The following is a 14096-nucleotide window of genomic DNA, read 5'->3' on the forward strand; positions in this document are numbered from 1 at the left end:
CCAGGAAACTTGTTTCTCATGAGTGCACTGCCATCTTTGGAGTTAATACAAACCAAAACCTGCACATCCTCCCTCCTAGGGATGTGGCTTGCTGTAGGACTACTTTCTAGGCAATCCCTCCTGCACATCACCTAATGGTCTTTTTCACCCCTTGCTTCCAGCAGAAAAGTACACATCTTTCCACAAGCAGGGGTGTCTTGGGAGAAGGGGAGAGTTTTTTGTTTGATTGTTTTAATGCCCCTGTTGAAGAAATGGAGGCAGAACCTACTCCAGAATACCTTTTCCCACAAGTTCCCCTGTATAATCCCTCCTTGAAGGAAGACACAAGATAAGTACATCCTATCCATGCTTGTCAAAGAAGAGGAGAAGCAGCTGGAGAAACATCCTCCTCCCTCCAGCTGGAGACACATCTCCTGACCAAGCTGTTCAAGGCAGTGACATGTTGGTTTCTACAAGCAACACACCAGTGGTTCCACACCAGTGGGAAAGCTCTGGGGGTTGTCACACACTAGAGTGACCCCAAGTGTTTCTTTCCTGGTGCAGAGGACCAGTGGCAGCCAGTCACGTCCTCCGTCCTTCAGAGAACGCCAAGCAGAAAGTAAGTTTTCCTTTGACTGCAAGATCTAGATGGGCATTCGGCAAAACCCACAACTGAAACAGTCAAAGAAATAACTTAAATTTGAGTGAAAGTAGTCCAAAGCATTTCAGAACTTGGACTCCTCTCTATGCAGGCACGGGACACAATGACATTTTCCTGGCTAAGGTGTTTCCATAATGGAATAAAGCATATTTGTTTGTTTTCCAAATCCTTTCCGAAGAGAGAAACTTTCTATTTTAGAGAATTTACATCCTTCGGAACAATACTCTTAACCCTGTTTACTAGTCTAAAATACAGTGCTGCCTTTCTCAACACTCACCAGCCCTGCAGAAGCCATGAGCATCTCTCAGGAATGTGTTGTTGCCTCCTGCTCCCCTGGCAGCCTCTGCCAGGAGGTGCACTGCGTCCTCAAATTCAAGAGAGGGCAGCATTTTCCTTAGGCTGATCCAAAGGAAGGGGACGACTCCCAAGCATGTGAAAGAATGTAAGCAAGTGAAAATCGTCAGTCGCAAAATAGACGAACATTCTGAAAAATTAAATTTGATGGAAGACATGCAATATTCTTAGGAGTTATATATATATATATATATATATATATGTTTATCAAATCATACCTAAACAAGGTCTTAATTGATTGATGATGTTAATGAATATATCCCATCCATGTTCAAGGAATTGTTGCTTAGGCTGTTGTGCAGCTGTAATCCTGTTTCTGCAGCACACCACAATGACTTTGCCATCGACTTTTGCACTCAATAGCCAACTAACAGACTGATGCACCCCACAACAATACCATACATGACCAAAGTGCTAAACTGTGCCTGAGGTAATTAAGAATCCACTGCCCTCTCTCTGAAGTCCCTATTCAATTAAATTCTTCAAACTACGCCTAAAACACTACCAGGCTGTTATTTTTGATTACTTCAGTATTTGCTTAAAAACCAGCAAAACTAATCCAAAGCAAAGAATCAGACATTTGTGATGCAAAAATCGAAATATGCATCTTCTAGTGGGAAGTAATCATACCTGCAAAGGAAGATCAAAATGCTTGTTTTATTGCAGAAGGCCAGACCCTTGTGATCATGAGTACACTCCCTTCAGTTGACTGTGACTGACCCACTGTTTGTGAAGAGCCCATCCAGTGTTTGTCCTGCTGGAACAGCAGCACAGCATTGACTTCTACAAGGAAATTCCAAGGATCAAGGTATATTTAAAGTACACACTGGATTGTAAAAGATCTAGAGGGCACCCAAGCGTATAACAACACTTTTTGGTTTACCCCCTACTCAAGTTTTGGTGCAATTTTACCCTCCTGACATAACTGTACTGTCAGCACTGTCTCCGGCACATTCAGCCAGGTTGCCTGAATTACTTGAAGAGCCCAGGACAAGGCAAATACACATTTTCATTCTCTGTTTGCATCTAACAAATAACAGATGTTGCAATATTGAAGAAGCACACCTGATGTGACTAACAAGGGATTTCTAAAATATTTGCCCTAAGATGACAGCCACCCTGCTATTAAGCATTTACTTAATGAAATGTGTACACAGGGAAATGCTGTAGCAATTCTCCTTAAGACGGAGCAAGCTGCTTGAAATAAAGGTTTCTTGTGTGACCTTGGGCTAAATCTGCATTACCAGAAGAATGCAGACCCAAGCTTTGAGAATACTCGTTTGCTACCACCTTCAATACCCACTAAGGAATCCCTGCAGGAGCCTGTGGAGCCCGGGACGCGGTGCCGCTGCCATCACAGCCCCTGCCATGTGACTGTCCCCTCGGTCCCCTCGGTCCCTGGGATGTGCCAGCTGAACCCTCTCGCATCCACCGCAGGGAATCTGGCACGGCAGCTCCTGGCGAACCTGCCAGGAAGCAGGGTCAGCCCTTCGCAAATAAACCCTGCCTGATCTGAGTTACACAAATGGACGCCTGCAAGATTAATTCATCCTCTGTAATAATGCAACTACTGTTTGCACAAACCAGTGGCATGCAATAGGTTCTTATTAAAATGCTCAGGATACGCATTACGATATCTCTAAACAAAGTAGGGCTTAAGGAGAGGAGAGAGTGAAAAATTTCCTTGCTTAAAATTTGTCACTCTTCCATCAGATTTGATATAAAGCTACAAGCAGCACTGTAAATGGACCAACGAGTTGTCTAATTGTCTAGAACACCCTCACATAATTTATATTGTCTCTTAATTTCTGTTTTGCAACCTCCATGGCTGTCTTCAGTGAATCATAGCATATAGCTCTACTTGGAGAGCACATCAGGGTATGATTTTTCCCTTTGTTTCTCACTTTCCCACAATGGAAGCATGCAAATTTCAGCAAGGTATGTACCTACCGCATTAATCCTTGCTAATGTGGTTCCAGTCGTCTCCTTAAAAGCAGAATCTAAAAGATTATTTTTACTGTTTCCATTCTCTATTGTGGCACACAGTTTTCTTGCTGAAAGGATATTCATCTAACTCTATACACTCAGAGATGAATATACATTCGAATCACAGATACATATCAATTTAACACACATCACAGACTGGAAATACATTATTAAAATTAACTGCATTACAGAGAATAGATGTATAGACAAAACTGCTGAGGTACTCGACTCTCCCAATTCCACGGTGCCTTAACACTTGCCGCAAACCTGCCATCCCTTTGTAATGCAGTCCTGAGATGCTTAATCTGCTTTCTCTCTTTCCAAGACGTAAATCAGCAGCAAAGTTGCCTGTGGAGGAGTGGAGTCTGGGGGATAATTGTGGCCTGGTGGGTTATCTATCTGTAGTTGTGTGCACTGTGGGTCTGCTTACCAAATTCTTAGCATGTGTATTTTTTCAGGCTCTTTTCCAGAAGGGAGTTAGGAAGTGAGAAACAACAAAACTAGTTTAATGCACCAGGTAAATCAGACCAGCTTCTTGTGAAACCCATGGCCACACATGATTGTTATGATAATACACACGGGTGAGCTCTGGTTATTACATGCACAGCCCTGTACAAACTGCTCCCTACAGCTTGCCTGCTCGCTCACTTTAGCAACACCCCACACACCTGTTCAAATAATATTACTATTACCTTGTGTTGACACCACATCCACCCTTTCCTTTCATATAATAAGAGCTCCTGGTGAACTGTAAATGGAAAGCTTGCGGTAGCAGAAGCCGATTGTTTACCTGTCTCCAGTTTGTTGCCACAGATACTTGGTTGGGAGAAGGGAACAAAGATCAGTTTGACATCCTTGTTAAGCAGGATTTGCCCCCCACCGTACCCACAAAAGGTTACAAGTTGCTATTCAAGCCTGAGCTCCGCAGGTGTGCCATCACACCTGTCTGAAAGAAAACAAAATACAATTTGTTTCAATATGGCTATTGCCCCAGCAAAATAAAGAAGACCTTGCCCTGCAACACAGACATAAGCATTTGTTTTAATATTTCAATGAATCCAAGCAAATACTGACGGATAGCTTTGTTGATATTCAGCATACAAGCCAAATACGATGCAAGCTTCCCCAGCGACTGATGGCAGTGAGAATCTGACTCTCCCCACTAAATTAAACATGGGCAAACTCATGGCAAAACCCAACTCAAAACCCATCTGACAATGAAAAAGAGAATTTTGTAACTCTCCAGGTATTTCCAAGCCAGGTCAGATGGGGCTTTCAACAACCTGGTCTAGTGTCCCTGCCTGTGGCAGGGGGGTTGGAACTAGATGATCTTTAAGGTCCCTTCCAATTCAAACCCTTCTATAATTCTGTAGTCAACATGAGACTGAGTCCAAGGCCAAGCCCGGGACAGGCTGAGCCTCAAAATTAATTTCCTTCATCGTTGTGCCCTGATGGAGCTGCTGCTGCTATTGTATCACATATAAGTCTTTGCATAGAGAGCTGTCATGGTTTTAGAATAGGAGAAAGTTAAAAGCTGTGGTTCCTGGTGCTGTTCTGCTTGGTTGAAGTCTACCCCCAACTTCTTATACCAGTGACAACAGTGTAGGTCTAGGGTAAATTGGCAAAAAATGGCAAAACCTACCTCCTAATTGAGGCCTGGAGGAAGCATAATGCGATTTTGTCCATGCAAAGCAGTGCACTACAGAGACCTAAATGTACCCATTCATTCATGTGAATTCGCCATTTGACATCTGCTGAAGGTGATGGAAAGACTCCGGTGGGCATTTGATCCAAGAGCTGAGTCACTGGAGTTTCCAATGCTTTAGGTAACATTTTTCACCAAAAAGGGCTAATGAAATTTTTTTTACCATTTTCCAGCTAAAGCACTGCTCTATTTTTACTGCTTTTTATTCTTATTAGAATCCTTATCCACATCTGCTTCCATCATGGTTTTAAAGAGCATTGTTCAAAGTCACCTTCTTATGAAGGTGTCCCTGAATTAGAATAAGGAACATGGTGGATGTGTAGCACCAGCTGGTTTGGAAGGGGTTTGTACACTGGGTTGCAACTTACACAGAGAGACGTCCTTGAGGCAGGAAGCATATTTTATTTATTGCTTTATTTATTGCATATGTCAAGTAAAAGGAATCCCAAATTATGAAGATGCAAAACACAGCGTGAGTATTTATCAGCACTGAATGTTTTTATGTGCTCCAAAATAACTTGGGGTTTCCCAGCTGACTGTGAGCAGCTTGCTGGTTTTGAAGATCTAGCACCTTTGGAACTGAAGGGACATGCTGAATTTTAAACACTTGGAAAGAGAATTAATTGCTTGGACAGCACTACCTTTTTTTTTTTTTTTTGTGTATGCTCATCAATAGCAAATGATGAAGCCTCTGGGGGATATTAACACAAGTAAACTAAACACAGGAGTGGGACTGTTTAAACAAGGTGAGACAAAAGCCTTCATACTACAAGCAAATGAATTAGATAGCAATTTTTTATGTTTCCACCTCTATTGTTGCAGATGCCTGCATTTAAATATGAACTTTATCTTTCTCAGCCCTGGTTTTCCTCCTTCATTAGCCTGCATGGAGGTCAGAGACCCTCTTATCTCATGGGCTACTCCTGCCAGGACCCAGGAGCTCACTGGGTTCCCCTTGCAGCTTTCTATTGAGGTGGGGATTGAACTTCTGCTTGCTCCCCCATGCTCTGAGAACAGGAAAGGATTTGCCCTGGCTAATAGCTGCAAAGGCACAAAGTCATCTGCATCCATGCTTTTGCTTCCACGTGCACTGCACCTTCACACCTGCCCCTGGCTTTGGCAGCTGCATGGCACAGAGCCTCTAAGCACCTCAAAAACACCACAGCCCCAAAAAAACCCTGACGGCACCTGAAGTCCTGGGGCAGCTCACAAGGCAGTGCTGGTAATATGGGCTCCTGTTTACCTGGTGAGCCTGTCCTGCACATGAACCAAGAAACTTGCTTCCTGTTAAACTGGAGAAGGCAACGTCCTTTTCCATGACTGCTGCCCCAGTGCTGTGATGCTCCTGCTGGGATGGACCCCCCAGTCTCTGAACAGACACAGCAAAAGTCAAGGCGAAATGTTCATTTGTAGCACTGTGTCTATCTGTCCCCCTGAGTCCAGGCACTGTTACCCTCCCAAACCCTCCCAGGGACTGAATTCCTGCACTGCAGCCCACACATCACCTGCTTCTGTCCCTGCGTGTTTTCAGGGCTGCTGGAGAAGGTAGAAGGGAACAGAAGACCGGGTCTTTAAAAAATAATCCTAAATAGATGTATGTTTCAGTCTTAATAATTTGAAGTGTTCTTTCCTGTTACAGAATTTTTATGGGAATATTTTCAACCTGCTGCAAAGACTAAGAAATACTGATTTTTAAATATTCTAAACAAGATGTAGCTGCTAGACTGCTACAAACACAGACATCAGCATCTCTGAGTGAAAAGATAGCCTGTTGAATAAATAACACATATTTAAAAATGTCTGAATAGGAACTTACAGGATAAATGCTAAGAGCTTCAAAGGAGTCATTGATCTATGGAGTACATAATATTCATGTTAAAAATCATTGGAATATTTATTTACATGACACATGGTTCAGAAGAAGCCATTATGGTCCTTAAGCAAATTATGCATGTTGTGAAAATTGTCAAAGTGCTTCTTTTACCAGAAGCAAGTGCATCCTATCAGTTGACAAACACATCATCTTTGGGGGGAAAGAAACCCAAAAGGAAGTAAACCCGAGGCTAAAAGAAGGTTAGAGAAAGAGGAAAAAAAGGAAAAGAAAGAAAGAAAAAAAGTAGAGAAAAGGAAAAAAAAAAGAAGAGAAGAAAATAAAAACCAATCCTTGTCCCGTGTCAAAGTGTGTTTCATGCCCATCAAAGGAAGAAAAGCCCGCACTGCCCGGCCCCACATCCCGTGCCGTGCTGCTGTCACACTCCATGTGGGGAGGGAATGCTCCTGGCTCTGTTTGCCAAAGTCCGGGGTGCCAGCTCTTCTCCCTACAGGCCAAGAAATTACAAATGGGGACTAATTCATTCCAGCCACTGCTGCGTCCTCTATGGTGAATTAAGCTGCCAGGAGAGTGCTCGGCTCTCCCAGCCCGTGGCCCTCTGAGGGACACAGGGACAGGCGGGGAACGGCAACCCACTGGCATCGTTTGCATCTCTGTGTGTGCAGATGTGCCTACAGGTCCTCAACTGCCTCAGCACCGCCAAGCACTGACTAAAAGCAGCCCCTAATACCTTCAAGAGGAACAAACCAGGGGGAAACACCGCCTTGGAGTACTTAGTGCACCCAGCAGCCAGGTCCATTGCCCTGGACCAGCATCTGGCTGACAGGCTTGTGCCTGGGCTCAGCACTCGGAAGGGTTTGCACTGCTCCTTCCCCAGCGCTCCGTGGGTGACACGGCTTTTCTCTGGCAGATGTTTCCTAAGGAGGAGGGATAGCAACTTAGAAAATTCCTCCACATATCCATGTTGCTGTGATTACACTGCAACATGTTTAGTTTATGCCATACCCTGCAAATTATTTTGTTATTTCAGGCTGTGAAGAGGAAAAGGGTTTTTCTCAAGAAGGTATGACCGGGATGTAGTGGCTCAGAGACTGCCTCTGATCCGTGGGATGCTGGCATATGGCTGGCAACTGCCTGCAACCAAGCTCCCAAGTGCTGTACAGCCCCAGGCTGCCCAGTCCCCAGTCAGCTCTGATGTGCTCCAAGGGCTGGTGCCTGCGTGCCTGCTTTGGACATTTGGCAAAGCAAGCTCTACTGGTAGGCAGAGCACGCAAGTTTTCTCTTACCCAGGAATGAGAGTAAAGGGTAGATTTTCTAATGTAAAAAAGCAAGCAGTTGTATGGGGGAATATATTTAGCCAGTGTTTTCAGATCACATGTTCTGGGACTGGAGAGCAGAACGTTTTCAATACTGTTTTGGAACCACTCTATTCAGTATTGCAAACCTTACTATTGGAGAAACCAGTAAATTGTGTTGCATCTAAAACAAATACTTGAATTACTTGTACCGTGGTTTCTTCTTTCCAACTGTAAAGGTTTTACAGAAATGTGAGTTCTACGACTACAAAAGCCTTGAAAATACAAATAATAGTAAAGTGCTGCTTTGCATTTGCATAAACCTGTTTATCCTATACATGGTTTATTCATTAACTCTCGGAACAACCAGCAGGACAGCTATGGCATTCCTTATGACCACTTCACTTGTGGCTGAAAATGCAACTATTTAAAAGGAACGCTACAGAAAGTGAAAATAAATACCATTCCCGTGTGAAACAGCAGGAAAAATGCCACAGGAGCTGGCATTTGGCTTTTATGTGGAATGAACCTTTTCTGTCACTTGGAAATTTCAGAGGGGAGCCTCAGCACCTGCAAGGATTGGGAGGGACCTCCATGCTTCTGCTCACCAAAATGGACATGCAGCATTAGCAGCGTTTATTGCTGTGTTCTGCAGACAGCATTCGAGTTAGGGACAGAAAATACCTGGCTCCCTCATCTATTCCTCCTAGAGACTGTTTTCTAGTCCTTGACAATTTCAGTGTTCTGTGAAAAGAGGTTCTTGCAACCTTTACTTGCAATGTATTTCCCAACCAGCTCCTCCTTAGGAAAGCTCCTGGTAATCACCCCAGCTTTCCCCATGTTTCCCTCTTACCCAAAACTTGCTCTGCATAAGAAAGGTGTTAAAACAGGAATGCATTTTGCCTGTTTCATCTCCTAGCTTCTGTAAAGATGAGTGCATGTTGCCACTGGTACAAGCGGAAAACTGGAAGTTTGTTTGACAGCCGGTGACTTGCTCAAGGTCACAAAAGAGCCTCAGTAGCAGAGCTGGGAACAGAATTTGGTATCCTAATTCCTAATCTGGCAGCCTCACCACAACTCTCATCACGCAATCAAAAAGCTCCTTTTAAGGAATGCTTTTGTGACTAAGAGAAAATTCAAGTCATTAGAAGAAAGAGTCCTTTTAATTTGCCTTTGTTCAAACATTTACGCCTTTTGCTATATGGAAAACATGATTTAAACAAGATACGGGATTACTGTATGATGAAAGACTCTCAAATCTTTGAAAAACAGAAAATAATTATGGCTGCACTTAGGACTGTACTGATCCCAGGCATCAGGAAGCAAGCAATTAGATATTCCTTTAGTTTTATATGTAGCCTAAGGAATAATTGAAGACCAGCATCTATTGTAATCTAGTCCGAGTGCTATATGCAGGCTTTCACATTTCTGAAGAATCCTACATTTAACAGGAAACATTCTCACAGCTTTTTATTAAGACTTCATTTTCTAAAGGTCCTAACTTGCTGCACCGCAAGTCTTCCAAAAAGCAACCCAAACCCTTAAGCTGCTAAACTCACCGGGGGACTGCCCTGACCCGAAACAATCCAGGCTTTGGTACGTCCTCCCTTGAAGAGCAGCTCAGTCGTTTACCAGCTCTCCCAGGATACGTCAGCTTTGATATTTAGAAACTCTACAAGATATGTTTTAGGACAGCACCCCTTGCTTGCTTCCTCTCCTATGTAATGGAATACTATAATTTGGCAACAGTGGATAGCAACAAATGAGTGTACTGAGAACCAATGTTACTGAAAAATTGTATACAAAATAATCTGAGCTGTACAAGCTGAAGTAAGCAGAGAAATGACAAATATTAATAGGATAAACAAAGAAAATCAATGTAAATTTAAACCAATCCTTTGGAAAAAGACCGTTGATTCTCTCTTTTTTAAAACAACGGAAAAATTCCCAAAGTGCAGCAAAAAACCTATTGATAGCATTGCTACTGTCACGAAAATAGCTGGCACAATCCAGGATAAGAGGTTTGTGACTTAATTTTACAAGAACGTGTATTTTGCTCAATAAATTGACTAAAAGTTCACCGGCAGAGCTGGGGAAATACAATGCAGGGACCCACTCCCCATCTCTTAAACGCCAGCTCAGGCTGTAAAATGCCTGTGCCTTTAAAGCACTTGCAGTGACAGGAGGCCTTGTGTTTGCAGATCTGTTAGCCACTTTTTGATTTGATCTTCACGCAATTATTTTGATAAAGAAAGTGTTCATCCTGTTGACACTATCACTGTAGTCAATACCTAATGGCCCCCATAGTTAATTTCCTTATAAATATTTAACTTAATAGAAGTCCTCCCTTGGGTTACAGTACTTTTGACACTTGTATAATCTGAAACAAATCCTCTTTTTTAGTCAAACAGACCATGTTACACACACAGTTGGCTAGCTATTTACAAAGCACCCAATTAAATCCTACTTAATTCTCCCACTCCGACTATCCCATTGCACTAGTGTGCAGGCTACTGATCACACAAGATGAGGATCCTTCACTGAGCCTGGACACAAGTTTACAGCCAGCAGGACCTGATGGTACAAGAGCTTGCCGTGAAAATAATTCACCCGTCAAATGCTACACACAAATAGCGAGGAGAATGTGCAAATTCAGAGGATTGAAGAAATAAGCTGAAGAATCACGGTTAAAGACAGGTAAATCTAGTTTAATGTTCACATGTAGTAGTTACACATCACAGAGATTAAACAGGATTTTAACTGTAACATAGCTGCAGTGAAATGTAAGTAATTTTGTACTAGAAAAATAATCTTGACGCAGTTATCCGATTTTTGGTTTACTTAAGTTCATTTTAAGATGAATTTACATCACTGATCATAATGACTTAGCCCATGTGCCCTTCTGCAGTTCACTATTAATACTCTTTGGACGAAGGAAACAGCAACTGTTTTTGTTAATGGTTTGCCCTTTGGCTGCAAGCAGAGAACAGTTTTCAGTTTTTAAGCAATTAATAAGCTGTAGGAACACAAATTTGAGATAAAACCTTTTGGCGCTAAATGAAGCTTCCGAACAAATTTCTTGATCTAATTCAAGACCAGATTTAAAAAAACAAACCAAACTGATAAAGAGATCTAAAGCATTGCCCCCGGAATGCAAAAAAACTAGATAGAATTTTTTATTGTCTCAGTAAAAAACACATCTTACCGCTACTTTTATAGAATGCACTAAAAATCCCTGTGCCTAAATGACAAAAGTGTAGTCTCAAAATGTATAATACACTTACAAACATTTTTAGTCTAGATTGAGGAAAACACGTTGTATGGACTCCAAACAAGTTTATTTGCAATTAGACACCTCATGCAATCATGCAGGACCACTAGCTAAAGCTGCAACTCTCGAGTCTAAAGGACATTTGGGGACAAAAAAAGTCCTAAACATTTAAGATATTTCCATATTAGCAGCTCCGTACTTGAGCTCCCACAGATTAAAAAAAACATACACACCTTTATAATATTTACAAAAAATATTTAATTAAAAATATTTTATAATTACAGTAGTCTATTAAAGCATATACTTTTCTCACACTTATAGAACATCTCTATATATACACAGTATGAAATGTCACTCATTTGTCTATACAGTATGTAACATTCCTGCAGGGATAAGAAAGTTCCCTGGGCCCCAATAAAATCCATCTATTTTAAACAATAGATGTCAAATATATCTACAAATGCTCTGGGAGATTAGTAAAGCTTCAAGATTCGGCTGCTCGGTCCCTCAAGAGTTACAAGGTTTCTAAAATCTGGTTTAGGGTCGGTCCTCTATCCCGGGACAGAGTCGCAACTTTTCCCGCTGCCACCGTGGGACACGCCGCCGCTCACAGCTGGCCGGGAACGACGAGAAGAGACGGAACCGGGGGGAAAGGGGGAAAAAGGACACGGGGAGCTGGGCACGGGGGGGGACCGCTACGGACGTGCAAAATGGTGAACAGGCTTGGCTCTGCCGGGGTGAAGCATGGGAACTGCTCGGGGGGTTGGATGGCTCCTTGCTCCGGAGCGGCGGGGCAGGGCCGGGCCCCCCCGCCGCCGCCCGCCCCCCGCGCTGCCTCTGCGCGGCGCCGCCGCACACCTGTGGGAGAGGAATGAATAGAGGGGGTGTGTGAACCGCTCCGCTCCAGACCGACTGGCGCCACCAACAAAACACAAGACATGCTTGATCAACAACCCAAAACAAACCAGGTCAAACAACAACCGCAGCTCCCAGGCTGGGCCAGGCGGAGGGAGGGATGCGCAGCTGCACGCCGCAGCCAGAGGCGCTCCGCGGGGGGAGGGGGGAAACCCCAACCACCCGGTAGTTAGGGAAAATAAAACAACCACCCCGTAATTAAATATAAAACCCCAAAGCCGCCTGCAAGTATTTCTCGCCGGGCTCTGGTCCCCCCTCGGCAGGCTCCCTTCCCGCAGGACGCGGAGCGGCCCCACCGAGCCCGGGCGCTGCGCGCCCCCCGCCCGCGGCCCCGCGCCCGCCCGGCACTCACCTGGGGAGCGGCGGTCAGCGGCAGAGGATGCTGTCCCCCGGCTTGTTAACAGAGCCTGCCTGCGCAGCAACCAAACACGGCAAATTAACAACTGGGGAGAAGCGACACGGAGACACCCCCCACTGCCCAGACCCCCTCCTCCTCCGCGCACCCAGGCACTGCCATAGCCCCGTCGGGAGCGCTCAGGGAAGCCCCCGGGGGGACAGAGCCAAGGGGTCACCGCAGCGCTGCGGCAAGCCCGGGGTGCCGGGGCACGCCGCTTCCCGCGCCGCCACCGTGGGTCCCGTACCGGGGAGTCGCTCCCCGATTCCCGCCCCTCAGAGCACGCTGCGCTCCATGTGCACGGCCCCCACAGCCCCTCACGCTCGCGGCACGGCGCGGAGGCTGGGAAGCGCGGAACAGCGCTCCTGTTCCCGACTGAGCGAACACGCCGGCTACAGGTACTCCCTCGAGAGGCCGTAATTACACGGCACACACCGTGCGGCAGCCTGCCCGCACCGAGGGGATGCGGGCACCCACCGCGCACCGCCGGGGCGTTCCTGCGCCCATCCGCCCCGTCCCCTCCGGGAGCCACGGCTCTCGGCAGAGCCACGGGCACGAGAGTAGCCGCACATCACCGGGGCGCTCCCACGGCGACCGGCGCCGACCACCGCGCCACGCCGCTCTGCTCAGCACCGCGCTCCCCGCGCTCGGGCATCACGCACCTCTTACCGGGTCAGTGTTCAGGGCAGTCAGCGGGGTCCGGGGGGTGCCCGCGGGACAGCTGCCTGGGTGCAGAGCGGGCGGCGGCGGCTGCTGCCGGAGCAGCGCTGGGTGCGTCTCCAGAGCCAGCTGCAGGTCGAGGATGTAGTCGATGACGTGCTGTAGGATCTCCACTTTGCTGACCCTCTTGTTGGGCGGGATGGTGGGCACCAGCTTCCTCAGCCGGCTGTAACAGTCATTCATATCGCACTGCAGGCACAGCGCCGCCGGCTCCTCGCCCGACGGCGGGCTCCCCTTGCAGCCGCTGTGCTCGGCCAGGCACCGCAGAGCCGGGTGCCCCCCGCCGCCGCCCGCCACGCCGGGCTGCGCCTTGCGACTGGGGTGCCGGACGGGGCTCACGGCTTTCATGGTGCCGCAAGGAGGGAGGGAAACCTCCCTCTCCACCGCCGCCGCCTGCTGTTGCCGCCGCTGCGACCTCGGGAAGCCGCGCACGCACCGCCCGCAACGGGAGCGGAGCGCGGCCGCAGCGCCTCGATGGCGTTAACAGCGGCCGCCCCGGGAACGTAACCAGAGGCGCTCGCAGAGCCGCGCCAAGAGCAGCACCGGGAGCCCGCCCGCTCCGGAAAAAAATATTATTTTTCTTAAAATGAAGAGCCCGTGCTCCGCAGCCGCCCGGCCGCAAACACAACCACCTCTACTGCCGCCGCTGGCCGCGCCGCTCCCTATATAGCGCGGGGCGCGGGCGGGGCGGGCGGCTCCGCGGCGGGGCCCGGCGAGCGCGGCGCGGGAGCGGGGGGGGCGCCGCGGGGCCGCGCGCAGCCAATCAGGGCGCGGCGGCCCCCCCCGGAGCGCGGCGGCGGCCAATGGCGGCGGGGCAGGGGGGCGGTGGCGCTGCGGGGGGGGCGGGCGGCGCGCGCCGGCCCCCCCGGGGAGGAGGGGGCGGAGGAGGAGGAGGAGGAGGCGGTGCCGGGGAGGAAGGACTGCGGGAATGCGGGCGGGACCCGCCGCCCAGCGGAGCCCGGCGCCGGCCCCGCGATCCCGAGCG

The 14096-nt window shown here is 47.4% G+C and overlaps 1 protein-coding gene across 2 annotated transcripts; it reads right to left on the reverse strand.

Moving 5' to 3' along the window:
• Positions 1–10498: 10498 nt before the first annotated feature.
• On the reverse strand, positions 10499–13747 carry ID4 (inhibitor of DNA binding 4). Of its 2 annotated transcripts, none has more exons than XM_064705184.1 (3): positions 13061–13747; positions 12350–12408; positions 10499–11940 (listed from the first exon to the last, which is right to left on the reverse strand). In XM_064705184.1, exons 1-2 carry the CDS (start codon positions 13457–13459, stop codon positions 12364–12366), a joined length of 444 nt encoding a protein of 147 aa, XP_064561254.1. In that variant the 5' UTR covers positions 13460–13747; the 3' UTR covers positions 10499–11940; positions 12350–12363. The 2 variants fall into 2 exon arrangements, with proteins under 2 accessions (XP_064561254.1, XP_064561255.1); XM_064705185.1 differs by having other exon boundaries at positions 13054–13747.
• Between the last annotated feature and the right edge of the window lie 349 nt (positions 13748–14096).

This window comes from Zonotrichia leucophrys, chromosome 2, assembly GCF_028769735.1.
Source record: "Zonotrichia leucophrys gambelii isolate GWCS_2022_RI chromosome 2, RI_Zleu_2.0, whole genome shotgun sequence".
Lineage (NCBI taxonomy): Eukaryota > Metazoa > Chordata > Aves > Passeriformes > Passerellidae > Zonotrichia > Zonotrichia leucophrys.